The sequence below is a fragment of the Erinaceus europaeus genome, chromosome 1, assembly GCF_950295315.1.
Source record: "Erinaceus europaeus chromosome 1, mEriEur2.1, whole genome shotgun sequence".
Taxonomy (NCBI): Eukaryota; Metazoa; Chordata; class Mammalia; order Eulipotyphla; family Erinaceidae; genus Erinaceus; species Erinaceus europaeus.
Window position 1 is genome coordinate 164,599,906 of NC_080162.1, and position 16,154 is coordinate 164,616,059.

The following is a 16,154-nucleotide window of genomic DNA, read 5'->3' on the forward strand; positions in this document are numbered from 1 at the left end:
ATACAGATTTAAAAAAAAGAGAAAGAGAAAAAATAAACATTTCTCCAAAGAAGATGCACAAGTAGTCAAAGGGGTCGTATTCCCAGGGAAGTCAGGTTGGCATCATGGTAGCATCTGGAACCTGGTGGCTGAAAAAGAGTTAACATATAAAAGGAACAAATTTTTGACTAATCACCAGGGAAATGTAAATAAAAACCACAATTAGATATACCTTCACACCTGTTAGAATTGATATCTTCAAACTACAAAAGCTTCATGTCCTTGAGGGTGTGGAGAAAAACGAACCTAGTACAATGTTGCTGAGAATACAAACTGGTACAAACTCTATGAAAAACAGTATAGAGGTTAAAAAAAATGTAAAAAATAATTACCATATCATCCAACAATTCTGCTTCTAAGCTTATAATCAAAGAAATACAAATATGTCTTGAGATATCTTCATGTTTGTTCGTAGTCACTGTTTCACTACTCACCATAGCCAAGAAACAGCTTGATTATACCAAATGAGTGAGTGCAGTGAATAAATACAATAGACAGGAGCCAGGCAGTGGTGCACCAGGTTAAATGCACATAGTATGAAGTAAGGATCTCAAGGATCCAGGTTCGAACCCCCGGCTCCCCACCTATCCCTGGGAGGGTCACTTCACAAGCAGTGAAACAGGTTTGCAGGTCTCTATCTTCCCCATATCTCTCAATTTCTCTCTCTCCTATCCAACAACAACATAATGACAGAAATGGAAAAGATGGCCTCCAAGAGCAGTGGATTTATAGTGTAGGCACCAAGACCTAGCAATAACCCTGGAGGCAAAAATATATATATATATATATATATAAATAAATAAATACAGTAGAGTAGAGTGCTATACAGTTGTGAAGAAGAAAGGAAATTCTATTGTTTGTGACTGGGATAGACTGTGAGGGTATTGTGCAATGTTAAGTAAGTCATAAGAGAAAGATAAATATCTTATGATATCATTTACATATGAAATCTGAAAAAAATTCAGAAAAACAGAATAATAATTACCAGAAGTTGGGAATGGGAGAAATGTACTCAAATGTACAAAATCCTAATCATAAGATTAATGAATTTGGGGATATTATGTACAGTATGGTGATTATAACAATAATATATTTGAACGTTGCTTATAGAAGAGAGTGAAGGCTAAATATTCGCACCACAAAGAAGTGAAATTTTAACATAATGGGTATATAGCTATAAATATTACGGTGGTAATTATTTTGCAATTTACAAATGAATGAAAAAAACAACGTGGTTCATCTAAAAGTTACTATGTGTCAGTTATATCTCAATAAACTAGAGAAAAACATACTACCACAGAAGTCTATTCTAAGATGTGAATATAGACAATAGTGGTTAGCTTAGATAATGACAAAGGTCTTATGATCATAGTCATGCAAAAAGAACCATTTACCTTTGATGGTGGAACAAATTCAACACATTCCAACCACATGGTTACAAAGTGCTTTCCACATATCGCACATGGTCTTGCATGAGAGATTATTTTCCTGACCTGTGGGTAATATTCTATGGCTTTCATTAGGTAAGGATCCTTTTCATTTAGTTGATTCATTATAAATCTTGATGTTATTTCCTATGTTAAAAAAGAATATGGTTCCTTACATTATTTTCAAAGGAATAATTTTATATTGCATTGATTTCTATTTAAGTCATATATTTTTATCATTCCTTGCAGCTTCTGCTAATTCCCCATAGCATATATAATGAATTATGTTAGAAATGAATGACCTTCATCCCATTAGCAGGGCCCAAGTTAGGGAGTCCTGGGATTCCCACATAGACACGATAAGCCTAGACCTAGACTAGATCCCTCTCTCCATTATCACTGGTCATCTCCATCAGGAACAACATAATGGACCCCTTTGGAGGCCCCCATAGGACCTTGCCCTCAACGTCTATCAACAATGGTAGAGAATGTTCCATCCCCCAAAAGGGAGTTGGATAACATACTCTATCTACCACCTGAAGAAGATGGGTCCTGAAATTGGTGCAACTCGAAATGTTCCTACTCAAGACCACAGAATGCATGTTCATACCTACAGAGGTTACATAGGTTCCTATGCTGAATATGAGCCCCAGATAAAATTTATGGGGATTACAGTCAATAATATTTATACTCTTTTCCCAAATTTGGGAGCTACTCTCTTCCCTGATCTAGCTTTCTAGCTATTTTTCCAGCCATGACATCATCTTCCCAGACAATAACTTGGGTCCACCTGCATATCAGAGGTCAGGCTCAGGTAAAAACTAGTAAAGTCATGGACCCTTTGGAATATACCTAAAATAGATCTACTAACTTTTTCCAAAACAGAGACCTCATATCTTCATCTGCAATATTCCAGATTTTAGTTTCATGATTAGAGAACAATTTGTCCAGCTTTATATGTTAACTCTTTTTCAGCCACCAAGCTCCAGATGCTACCATGATGTCAACCTAAATTCCCTGGGCAGACAACCTGACTAGTGTGTCCTGGAGCCCTACTTCTCCAGAGCCCTTCCCCACTAGGGAAAGAGAAAGATAGGCTGGGAGTATGGATCAATGCCCATGTTCAGCGGGGAAGCAATTACAGAAGCCAGACCTTCCACCTTCTGCATCCCACAATGACTTTGGGTCTATACTCCCAGAGGGTTAAAGAATAGGAAAGCTATCAAAGGAAGGGAAGGGATACGGAGTTCTGGTGGTGGGAATTGTACCCCTATTATCCTATGGTCTTGTCAGTGTTTCCATTTTATTTATTAATTAATAAAAAGAAATGAACAGTTGTTTATATAAGTTCAACTTCCAATGATGTAAGAAAAATAAGTTCTTCAAATATTTCTGTTTTTTCCATATAGAAATCGAAGCTATAATGAAATTACATTGCACGTTTTATAAAATTAAATATTTTTAGGCTCAAAATTTTGTACCTCTCTTCACAATAAATAAGGATGTACAAACATTCATACTGGATTTAAAAAGATCAAGTAGAGCACTGATCATGCTGTTTATGAAGTCTTTTGTTAAGCTCTTGCAAACACAAGAACACCAGGTATGGCACTGGAGAAGCTTCAAAGATGGTGAAGCAGTGCTATGTTTTTTTGTCTTTTCTCTGTCTCTCATCTGACTTCTTTCTCTCCTTCTCTCTAAAAATAAAAAGAAAGAAAAAAAAAGTTGGGTTAAGGACGTTGCTCAGTAGTATCATGCATACAGTAGGTCCTGATTTCACTCCTTGGTGCTACATTAAAAAGAAGAAGAAGGAGGAGGAGGAGGAGGAGGAGGAGGAGAAGGAGAAGAAGGAAAAGGAGAAGGAAAAGGAGGAGAAGGTGAAGAAAAAGAAGAAGAAGAAGAAGAAGAAGAAGAAGAAGAAGAAGAAGAAGAAGAAGAAGAAGAAGAGGAGGAGGAGGAGGAGGAGGAGGAGGAGGAAGAGGAAGAGGAGGAAAAGGAGGAAGAAGAGGAGGAGGAAGAGGAGGAAGAAGAGGAGGAAGAGAAGGAGGAAGAGGAGGAAGAGGAGGAGGAGGAAGAAGAGGAGGAGGAGAAGGAGGAAGAGGAGGAAGAGAAGGAGGAGGAGGAGGAGGTTGAGGAGGAGGAGGAGAAGGAAGAAGAAGAAGAAGAGGAGCTAATAAAATCCTAATAAGAACTAGTATCAAAATCTTCACTACTTAAATTGTGATTTACAAATTATCTGGGAGCTTATTAGAAATTCAGACTCTCAGATACGCACAGATACACTGAATCAAATCCTACCTACCGTTTAGCAAATTTCCACTGTGTGGAGTTGTACCCCTTTTATCCTATGGTTTTGTCTGTAGTTCCTTTTTATAAATAAAAATAAAATAAAATAAAATCGGTAATTTGTATGTATGTGAAAGTCTGAGAAGCACTACACTACCTTAGCGACTACACTGAGTACTGAATGAAGCCATATTAGTAGAGAGTAGTAACTTCTATGAATAAAATTACTGAACACAACCTGTATTTAATCTTTCCACAAAGATAAGCCCAGAAACTGATTTATGTAACATCATAATCTTAAATATGTAAGAAACACATAAAAATCAATATTCAATTTTGAGCAAACAAAACATACTTGATTTACCTTGCTAAATGTTGCCATTGTTTGTTCCAGTAGCAGAATATTAGCCAAGAACTGCATGAATTTTAATCGTGTATGAAACTGATTGGTCTGGGACTATTTTTTTCTGGCTAAAGTGAAATTTTTCTCAGTGGTATTACAATAGCCCACATCACGTGGATCCACATCAAGGGTGAGTAGTGGTGCAATTGGTTGAGCACATGTTACTGTATACAAGGACCCAGGTTTGAGCCCCTGGTCCCCGCCTGCAGGGGAAAGCTTCATGATTGGTGAAGCAGTGCTGCAGGTGTCTCTCTGTCTCCCTCCCTCTCTATCACTCCTATCCCTCTCAATGTCTGGCTGTGTCTACCCAGTAAATAAATAAAAATAATTTAAAAATTAAAATAAAGCATCTCTGTAAAAACATACACACATGCACACCTACATAATCTTCTGCTCATTCACTCCAATTAAAATCCTTTAAAAATGGGAGTTGGGAGGTAACCCAGCGGGTTAAGCGCAGGTGGTGCAAAGCAAGGACTGGCATAAGGATCCCAGTTCGAGCTCCCGGCTCCCCACCTGCAGGGGAGTCACTTCACAGGCAGTGAAGCAGGTCTGCAGGTCTCTATCTTTCTCTCCCCCTCTCTGTCTTCCCCTCTTCTCTCCATTTCTTTCTGTCCTATCCAACAACAACAATATCAATAATAACTACAACAATAAAACAGCAAGGTCAACAAAAGGGAATAAATAAATATTTTTTTAAAATCCTTTAAAAATTGCAAAATGGTATAAATGATTTTTGCTGCATCTCTTAATACTCTCTTCCTCCCACTTAGCATGCATCTAGGAAAGTTGCCTTTATTTAGTAGACAGTTTGGAGTTGGGTTCTTAAGTGTCTAATCCTTCAACAGTATAACCCCCTACATACTTAAGCTCATTGCCCTGGATAGTTACATCATTAAATTATCCTTTCTGAAAAAATGCTTTTTCTCACACTATTATTGCCAATATCCCTAAATTAGATATCTACATTACCCTTTTTAAAAAACTGTTTATACAAACCATTGCTTGAGAATCTGAATAAAGTTTTTATTTTAGATGTAAATTTTTTGTAAATGAAATCACTAAATGAAACCAATAGCCAGGTGTCACTACAAAGATTCCGAAGATCAAGCAATAGATCACCCAATAGAGCACACACCATCTTTCAGACCTGAAGCACCAAAGGTCCTAGGTTCAATCCCTGCCACCACCATGAGCCAGAGTTCAGAGATAGTCAGGTGAAAATAAATAAGTAAATAAATACATTTCACATCACAAAGGCCTGGATTCAAGCCCCTGGCACCATATGGGAACACCTGGCATGACACCAAGAAGCTACACAAATGAATCTATCATATCACAGCTTCTCTATCTCTGTCTCTCTCTAGCTGAAATTAAAAGAAAAAAAAAGTCCACACATGTACTAGGATCAGGCAAATCAAAAAAATAGCTGCAGAAAATTATTAAACAAAGATTCACTCCCCAAAATACAGATGGCAGAAGAATTTTCTGAAAAGCAAAGAACTTATAAATAAGTCGCAATCCATACAGTTCATTTTTCCATTTATGATTTCTGGAACCAAACATGTTTGTTACACTCAGTTTGTCTTTTCGCAACTCCAACATTACCCATTATTTATCTTTTTCTCCCACTTGTTGCCAATGTGTTACTTTGGAATAATAACATATATCATAAAAATACCAAGTTATTATTTGGAAATGTGAGTATATTAAAAAGCATTGGCATACCAGACTATCTTTCAGGACACTTGTTAGAAATATATGCAATGCCAGTTTGTGGGAATAAGCAACTAAATGATGACTTAATTCAAGTGCTATTTGGAAGACAAGAAATCTCTTATGAACAAATAAATTGTCCTTAATAGTTTTTATGTTGCTTTATTAGTTTATTTGTTAGCTAATAAGACACAGATTACTCCTTCCTATGATAACTTAAATTTAGTTTCAACTGTAGTGTTTCAACTTCCTTATATTTAATTATTTAATTGTAAAATTATTTACATAAAAACAGTATTTGTATAATTATTTAACATTATAAATTTTACTTTTTTGGTCATTTCTAGGGTTTCAGATGAACTACTCCAGTTTTTTTTAGTGATTTAATAATGATAGACAAGACTGTGGGATAAGAGGAGTACAATTCCATACAAATCCCACCACCAGAATTCCACATCCCATCCCCTCCACTGGAAGCTTCCCTTTTACTTATCCCTCTGGGAGTATGGACCAAAGATCTTTATGGGGAGTAGAAGGTAGCCTGCTGCCTTCTGTAATTGCTTCTCCACTGTTAATGGGCATTTTCAGGTCAATCTATACCCCCCCAGACTGTTTCTATCTTTCCCTAGTGGGATAGGGCTCTGGGGAGGTGGGATTCAAGGACACATTGAGGTCATCTGCCTAGGGAAGTCAGTCTGGTATCATGATAGCATCTGCAACCTGGTGGCTGAAAAGCATTAGGATATAAAGCAGAACAAAATGTCTAATAATCAGGAGCCTAAAGGTAAGAATATAGCAGGTGAGAGTTAGAGTCTCCATTTTGGAAGAAGCTAGAAAGTCTATTTTATGTGTATTCCAAGAGACCCATGACTTTACTAATTATTTCCTGAACCCAATAGCTAACATGGAGGTGGGCTGAAAGTATTGTCTGGGAGACTAAATAAAAAATAAGCCAATGGGAGTACATCAAATTTAAAAGCTTCTGCACAGCAAAAGAAACCACTACCCAAACAAAAAGACCTCCGAAAGGAGATCTTTACATGCCATACATCACACAAAAGGCTAATAACCAAAATATATAAAGACCTCACCAGACTCAGCAATGAGAAAATAAATTACCCCATCCAAAAATATGGGGAGAGGATATGAACAGAATATCCTCCATAGAAAAGATCCAAAAGGCCAACAAACATATGAAAAAAATGCTACAAGTCACTAATTGTCAGAGAAATGCAAATAAAAGACAACAGTGAGATACCACTTTACCCCTGTGAGAATGTCTCACATCAGAAAAGGTAACAGCAGCAAATGCTGGAGAGGTTGTGGGGTCAAAGGAACCCTATGCACTGCTGGTGGGAATGTCAATTGGTCCAACCTCTGTGGAGAACAGTCTGGAGAACTCTCAGAAGGCTAGAAATGGACCTACCCTATGATCCTACAATTCCTCTCCTGGGGATATATCTCAAGGAACCCAACACACTCATCCAAAAAGATCTGTGTACACATATGTTACTAGCAGCACAATCTGTAATATCCAAAACCTGGATGCAACCCAGGTATCCAACAACAGATGAGTGGCTGAGCAAGTTGTGGTATATATACACAATGAAATACGACTCAGCTATAAAAAATGATGACTTCACTGTTTTCAGCCGATCTTGGATAGAGATTGAAAGAATCATGTTAAGTGAAATAAGTCAGAAACAAAAGGATGAATATGGTATGATCTCACTCTCAGGCAGAAGTTGAAAAACAAGATCAGAGTAGAACCTGAACTTCTTAGAATTGGTGTATTCCAAAGTAAAAGATTCTGGGGTGGGTGCAGGGGGAGAATACAGGTCCAAAAAGGATGACAGAGGACCTAGTGGGGGTTGTATTGTTATATGGAAAACTGGGAAATGTTGTGCACATACAAACTACTGTATTTACTGTTGAATGTAAAACATTAATCCCCCAATAAAGAAATAAAAAAGGAAAATTTATCTGGGAAGATCATATCAAAGTTGAGAATAATACTAGAAAGTTGGATTTGAGCAGAAAGTAGCCCCAAATATGGGAAAAGTATATAAATACCATTAACTGTAAACCACATAGATCTAACCTAGGGCCCATGTCTATTCATATTTAGCACAAGAGCCTGTGTAACCTCTGCACCCCTGTCAGTCTGAACTTACATTCCATAGTTATAGCTTGGAACATTCTAGGCTGCATTCATTTCAGGTCAGTCTTCCTCAAGTAGCAGAGTATGTTGATCCAGCCTCCATTAGGAGAGTGGGGCAGTTTCTACCATTGTTGTTCTACATTGACGACAATGTCCTGTAGAGAGGCCCACAGAGGGTTTATGATGTTGTTCCTGATAGAGATGGCCAATGATGATGAAGAGAGGGATCTGTTAGAGATCTAGCCTAGCATATCTATGTGAGAATTCCCAAGATTCCCTGACTAGGGCCCTGAGTGATGGGATGGGCTGGTAGTGACCAGAAAGGCCATCATTAAAGGGTGCCAGACTCTTGCCCTTATCCAGATTTTGGAGACTTTATCTGACAGGGTTAGACTTAGAGTGACTGAGGGAAATAAAATAGGAAGTAGGTGAGGAGGGTATCTATGTCTAATTAGGAAATATTTGATTAAGTGCCTTATAGTAACTTTTTTTAGGTCTTTATACTTACTGCAACTATTGAGTCACTGTAGACTATTGAACACTTCCAGATTAACTTCTTCAAATGGAAACAGAGATGGAGACAGAGACAGAGAGAGGGCAGAAAGGGAGAGAAACCATATACTGAAGCTTCCCCTTCTGCAATGGAGGGTAGGTTCAAAACAGAATTGTGTACATAACAATGCAGGAACCCTCCAGGCTGCATATGATGACAATCCTTTCAAAATTTTTAACTAATGTGAATTTTTAGGAGTGCTGGACTTTGGAACTGTTACACAATAATTATTATGTGCATCACAGGCATTAAAACACAACATCAAGAGTAAAGGCTGTAACTCAGGTAAATATATGCATGCAGACTGCAGCTCTATAATTGACTATGTGACCATATACCGTCAAGTCCTTAACTTTTCTGCCTTTAGATATTTCACCTATATAAAAATAATTTCCCAGGAAGTAGTTGATAGTGTAATAGTTATGCAAAGAGACACTCATGCCTGAGGCTCCAAAGTCACAGGTACCATCATAAACCAAAGCTGAGCAGTACCCTGGTAAAAAAAGATAATAATAATAATTTTGCAATACTATCATACTGAATTTAGTGAATCAGATAACTAATTATTTGATTAATACTGATTTTAATAAATTTAGTATTTCTAGGGGCATGGTTTTATACATACATACATAAGATACTTTATTAAAGTCTAGTTATCAACATTAAACTTCAGTATACAAATCTCTATGGTAAAAAAAATATTCTAAAAATACTCAAGACAGCCTGAATCAGTTTTTTTTTTAATTTAAGAAAGTATTAATTAACAAAACCATAGGGTAGAAGGGGTACAATTCCACACAATTTCCACCACCCAATCTCCATATCCCACCCCCTCCCCTGATAGCTTTCCCATTCTTTATCCCTCTGGGAGCATGGACCCAGGGTCATTGTGGGTTGTAGAAGGTAGAAGGTCTGGCTTCTGTAATTGCTTCCCCGCTGAACATGGACGTTGACTGGTCAATCCATACTCCCAGTCTGCCTCTCTCTTTCCCTAGTAGGCTGGGTCTCTGGGGAAGCAGAGCTCCAGGACACATTGGTGGGGTCTTCAGTCTAGGGAAGCCTGGCCGGCATCCTGATGACATCTGGAACCTGGTGACTGAAAAGAGAGTTAACATACGAAGCCAAACAAATTGTTGAGCAATCATGGACCCAAAGCTTGGAATAGTGGAGAGGAAGTGTTAGGGGGGTACTCACTGCAAACTCTAGAGTACTTCTGCTTTCAGGTATATATTTTGCAGTAGTTTACGGATATGTGTGAACATATGCTCTCTCTCACAGAAACTGGTGTATATCTAGGACTTTGTTAGAAAGTGAACCACGTGAGATGGAATTAGAGTATACTATGAGAGGAAAGGTCTCACCCAAGTAATGAAGCTGAAGGGTTGTCATTCCACACGTGAAGTCTCTGGACACAGTCTGAAGTGAAGCATGTTGAGGTGGCAATCGTTGTGTTGTTTAGGGTGAGATCGACAAATGCAATATTATTTGATATGGATTGCGAGAGGCATACGGGAAAGTGGGCCCTATCTAATGGTTCCAGGACTGGGGGAAGTAAAGGCTCTATAGTGGAGATGTGAGGTTTCTGCTGTCTTAGGGTTCCAAAAGACAATCGATAGTTAATGTTATCATCACATTATTTGGTAATTGGGTTAACTTTGAAAAGTCCTTTTGTTAGGGTTTGCTGTACAGTACCCAGTATCTTGTATATAGCTGCGCTATTGGTTGCTTGTGATCTACTTGGTCTAGGCTTTTGAGAGAGTCTGCATATCAATTACACAGCCTATATATTAAAAAGATTCAGTTTTCTAGCTCTGGAAGCAATTACAGAAGCCAGACCTTCAACCTTCTGCAACCCTCAACGACCCTGGGTCCATGCTCCCAGAGGGCTAGAGAATGGGAAAGCTATCATGGGAGGGGGTGGGTTATGGGGATTGGGTGGTGGGAATTGTGTGGAGTTGTACCCCTCCTACCTTATGTTTTTGTTCATTAATCCTCTCTTAAATAAAAAATTTAAAAAAAAAGAAAAAGAAAAACACCCTTCAAAAAGAAAAAAAAAGAAAGAAATATTTTTTAAAAATCTTTAAAAAATAGGATTCTGCAACTTGTGCTGATTGCTTGAGGGTATGTTCTTTTCTTTTACTTGCTTTGTTGATTTTTCTCATTTTTTAAATTAAAAATGCTATTTTCTGTTCAAAAAAAAAGATTCACTTTGAGATATACAATTAATTTTCCCCCTCTCATATTAATTAACTAGTGATTTATATGTCTACATTTTACTAGGAGTGTACATAAACACCGTTCCCACCACCAAAAGACTGTGAACCATCCCTCCCACCCACTCCCACCCCCCACTGGCCCAGGAAGCTGCATGTCTACCCCTCACCACAGGGTATTTACTTTGGTGCCCTACTTACAATTTGGTCAGGTCCTGCTTTTAGTTTCCCTTTCATATCTTCCTACTTAACTTCTGTTGATGAGTGGGATCATCCCATACTCATCTTTATCTTTCTGACTTAGTTCACTTAACATAATTCCTTCTAGCTCTGTCCAAGATGGGTCAGAGAAGGTGGGTTCATTGTTCTTCATAGCTGCATAGTATTCCATCATCTGTATTGCCACTCATCTGTTGTTGGGCACCTGGGTTGCTTCCAGGCTTTATTTATTATGAATTGTGCTGCTATGAACATAGGAGTACAAACCTCTCTTTGGTTGGGTGTTATGGAGTCCTTGGGGTATAACCCCAGGAGAGGAATTACTGGATCATATGGAAGGTGCATATCTGGCCTTCTGAGAGTTTTCCAGACTGCTTTCCACAGAAGCTGTACCAATTTACATTCCCACAAGCAATGTAAAAGGGTTCCTCTGTCCCCACAACCTCTCCAGCATTTGTTGCTGCTGTCCTTTTTGATGTATGCCATTCTTACAGGAGTGAGGTGGTATCTTAGTGTTGTCTTAATTTGCATTTCTCTGACAATCAGTGACCTAGAGCAGTTTTTCATATGTTTGTTAGCCTTTTGAATCTCCTCTGTAGTGAATGTTTTGTTCATATCCTCTGCCCATTTTTGAATGGGGTCATTTGGTTTTTTGGTGCTAAGTTTGCTGAGCTCTTTATATATTTTGGTGATTAGTTTCTTGTCTGATATCTGGCATGTGAAGATCTTCTCCCATTCTGTGAGGGGTCTCTCTGTTTGTTTAATAGTTTCTTTGGATGTGCAGAAGCTTTTCAATTTGATGTAGTCCCATTGGTTTGTTTCTGCTTTAGTCTTCCTTGCAATTGGGTTTGATTCATCAAAGATGTCCCTGAGGTGTAGGAGGGAAAGTATTTTACCAATGTTTTCCTCTAAGTATCTGATTGTTTCTGGTCTGACATCTAGGTCTTTGATCCATTTGGAGTTGATTTTTGTTTCTGGTGAGATAAAGTGGTTCAATTTCATTCTTCTGCATGTTACAACCCAGTTTTCCCAGCACCATTTACTGAAGAGAGCCTCCTTTTTCCATTTAATCCTTTGGGCCCCCTTATCAAAGATTACATGTCCATAGGTGTGGGGATTTATTTCTGGGATTTCAATTCTGTTCCACTGGTCTGTGTGCCTATTTTTGTTCCAGTACCATGCTGTTTTGATGATGATGGCTTTATAATATAGTTTAAGGTCTGGGAGTGTGATGCCTCCATTTCTGTTTCTTTTCCTTATGATGGTTTTGGCAATTCTAGGTGTTTTCAGGTTCCAGATAAATGATTGTAGTGTTTGTTCTATTCTCTTAAAGAAGCTTGGTGGAACTTTGATGGGTATTGCATTAAATTTGTATATGGCTCTGGGGAGAATATTCATTTTGATGATATTTATTCTTCCAATCCATGAGCATGGGATATCCTTCCATTTCTTGGTATCAGTTTCTATTTCCTTGAGTAGCGACTCATAGTTTTCAGCATACAAGTCTTTCACTTCTTTGGTCAACTTTATTCCTAGGTATTTGATTGATTTTGCTGAAACAGTAAATGGGAGTGATTTCTGGATGTCTTCTTCTTCAGATTTAGTGTTTGCATAAAGAAATGCCACTGATTTTTGTACATTGATTTTGTAGCACGATACCTTGCTATATTGCCTAATAACTTCCAGTAGTTTTCTGCTGGATTCTTTAGGTTTTTCTATGTATACTATCATATCATCTGCAAATAGTGAGAGCTTGACTTCTTCCCTTCCAATCTGTATTCCTTTGATTCCTTTCTCTTGCCTGATTGCTATGGCAAGAACTTCCAATACTATGTTGAAGTGTAACGGTGACAGTGGATAGCCCTGTCTAGTCCCCGATCTGAGGGAGAATGCTTTCAGCTTCTGTCCATTGAGTATGATGTTGGCTGTAGGTTTGCTATATATAGACTCCACTATCTTGAGGAATTTCCCATCTATTCCCATTTTTTGTAGAGTTTTGAGCATGAATGGGTGTTGGATTTTGTCAAAGGCTTTCTCTGCGTCTATTGAGATAATCATGGTTTTTGTGAATCAAAGTTTTATAATTCTTTGACAATCCAGTCTATCCAGTCAAATGACTTTTTAGTATAAATATAAATTGCATGATAAATTTTAAGTCAGATTTCTAAATATATATGCGTATGTATATACAGTATGGAACTACATTTAAATATCAAACAATTTACATAAGCAAAATCTTTATTTCTGCTAGCTTATGTTATGAAAAATAAAATAAAGGCTTTGTTTTAAAATGTGAAAAAATATTGCCCTATCAAAGGATCACTCTCTTGCCCTAAGGATTCCTTATAAATAGGGGGCATAGAGGCATAGAGCAGTGAGCTATACACACACACACAGATATGAAGATATACTCCTGAAATGTTGTAATTTTGTAAACTAATGTTAAATTAACAACAATAGTAATAATAACCAGGCTGTGGTGCAACCAGTAAAGCACCTAAGTTATCATGTACAACTCTGGGGTTCGAGCTCCAGTTCCCAACTACCGGGAATACTTCAGAAGCAGGAAAGCAGACTGTAAGCCTGTCTCCATATCTCTCTCTCTCTCTCTCTCTCTCTCTCATTTATCTCTATCACTATCATTAAAAAATATAAGGGGCAGGGGCAGATTGCATAATGGTTATGCAAACAGACTGTCAAGCCTGAGGCTCCAAAGTCCCAGGTTCAATCCCCTGCACCACCATAAACCAGAGCTGATCAGTGCTCTGGTGAAAAAAAATATATATATATATATATAAATATATATATCTGGAGTAGGGCACCAAAGTAAAAACCCTAGGGTGAGGATGAGGGTGGACATTTGGCACCCTAGGGGGTGGGGGTGGGTAGGTGGGATGGGACACAGTCTTTTGGTGGTGGGAATGGTATTTATGTACACTCCTATTAATTTGTAGTCATATAAATCACTAATTAATATGAGAGGAGAAAAATTGATTGTATGTCTCAACTTTTTAAAGCACAGACTGAGTCTTTTTAATACATACTCTGAGTCTTTGATATGTTGACTCTCTCAAAAGCCTAGACCAGGGAGAACAGAAGCAACCGGTGGCACAGATATATACAAGATGTTGAGTATTATACAGCAAATCTTAACAAAGAGACTTTTCAAAGTTAACCCAATTACCAAAAAATGTGATGATAACAATAACTATCTATTGTCTTCTTAAACCCTAAGAAAGCAGGAACCTCACATTTCCACTATGGAGCCTATTATTTCCCCAGTCCTGGAACCTTAGGGTGGGGCAAACTTTCCTGCATGCTTCTCTCAATTCATATCAAATAATATTGCATCCACCGATTGCAACCTAACCAATGCAATGAGTGCCACCTCAGCATGCTTCTTCAGACTGTGTGCAGAGACTTCAGGTGTGGAATAACAACCCTTCAGCTTCATTACTTGGGTGAGACCTTTCCTTTCAGAGTATTCTCTAATTCCATTCCAGGCAGTTCACTTCCTAATAAAGTCCCAAAACTTAGATATAGACCAGGTCCTATGAAATAGAGCATATGTTCACATGTATCCATAAACTAGGGCAAAATAAATACCTGAAAGCAAAAGTACACAATAGTCTGCAGTGAGTAACCCCCAACACTTCATCTGCACTATTCCAGCCTTTAGGTCCATAACTGTTCAACAATTTGTTTGGCTTTGTGTGTTAACTCTCTTTTCAGCCGCCAGGTTCCAGATGCCAGCATGATGCCAACCAAACTTCCCTGGACAGACAACCCCAGCAAGTTGTCTTGGAGCTCTGCTTCCCCAGAGCCCCACCCTACTAGGGAAAGAGAGAGGCAGACTGGGAGTATGGATTGACCAGTCAATGCCCATGTTCAGTGGGGAAGCAATTACAGAAGCCAGACCTTCCACCTTCTGCATTCCACAATGACCTTGCATCCATATTCCCAGAAGGATAAAGAATGGGAAAGCTATCAGGGGAGGGATGGGATACAGCGATCTGGTGGTGGGAATTGTGTGGAGTTGTATCCTTCCTATCCTACGGTTTTGTTAATGTCTCCTTTTTAAAATAAATAAATAAATAAGGAACAGTGTGGAATTGTACCCCTGTTATTTTGTAATTTTGATAATAAAAAATTTTTAAAAAGGAATAAATGACCAGCAGGAATCAGATATTTGTTTTGCAGGCATTGAACACCAGCAATAACACTGGTGGCAATAAATAATAATAAAAAAATAAATATATATATATATATAAATAAATGTTAAAGGTGCCCCTTATAAGACTACTACCATACTGTGTTAACTGCTTATCCATCTTGCTTCACAAAGCAAAACTTCCTCCAGTCGGGAAAGACTTGTCTCCACTTTCTTTTATTTTCTGCAGTCTCTTTAAATCTACCTTGGTTGGCATCAGCACAACACTTCTTCTTCTAGCGTTTGCCAGCACAACACTAAGTAGCTCAATTAACTTGAACAAGTTATTTAATTACTCTGAGTTTCAGTTTATTACAAAAAGGAGGAAAATGAAAAATGCCAAACCTTTACAGGGTTTTCAGGAAATTAAAATTTTTCATATTGATTAAGTAATTAGAATAATTTCTTGCCCATAGTAAGTTTAGCAATTTTCTGTCATTGTTATTTTAGTTAATGTTGTAATTAAATGTGTTATTCAGAAAAAGCAAGTATTACGACAGAATTAAAGGGATAATGCATTACAGATTTTGAAGTCATTTATAATTAAATTTCAAATAAGAACTTTATCACATGTGGCAGAAGATAATACAGTTTGTGGAAATAATTCTCTGAGAGGGAATTTAAGGAGAGATTTTAAAAAAAAAAGGACTAAAATAGACCATTCTCTGGCTCAGTAATTTAAAGTAAAGGAGCAATATAAACATGAGAAATTTGCTGTGAGGATGGTCAATAGAGTTTCATTTACAAGGGTGAAAGGTCAGAAAACTATTAGTAATCTAAATAGCCAAGAGAGTTTGCAGTGAGTCAATAAATGAAGCAAGAAAGTAGAAAGACCTAAAAAAAAACAAAAACCCATAAAGTACCTAATTAGTTTCTACTTAGACCTAGATACCATCCTCACCTACTTCCTATTACATGTCCCTCCAA

The 16,154-nt window shown here is 37.8% G+C and overlaps 1 protein-coding gene across 2 annotated transcripts in view; it reads right to left on the reverse strand.

Annotated features, from left to right (window-relative positions):
* LRRC69 (leucine rich repeat containing 69) overlaps positions 1-16,154 on the reverse strand; it is a 100,406-nt gene that overhangs the window by 27,850 nt on the left and 56,402 nt on the right. Inside the window, exon 7 of one of the 2 annotated variants that reach the window (XM_007517371.2) lies at positions 1,434-1,613. The exons of the other annotated variant lie outside the window; for it this stretch is intronic. Coding sequence (XP_007517433.2) covers positions 1,434-1,613 — 180 coding nt within the window. The remainder of the gene's footprint in view (positions 1-1,433; positions 1,614-16,154) is intronic. 2 annotated transcript variants of the gene reach the window in all.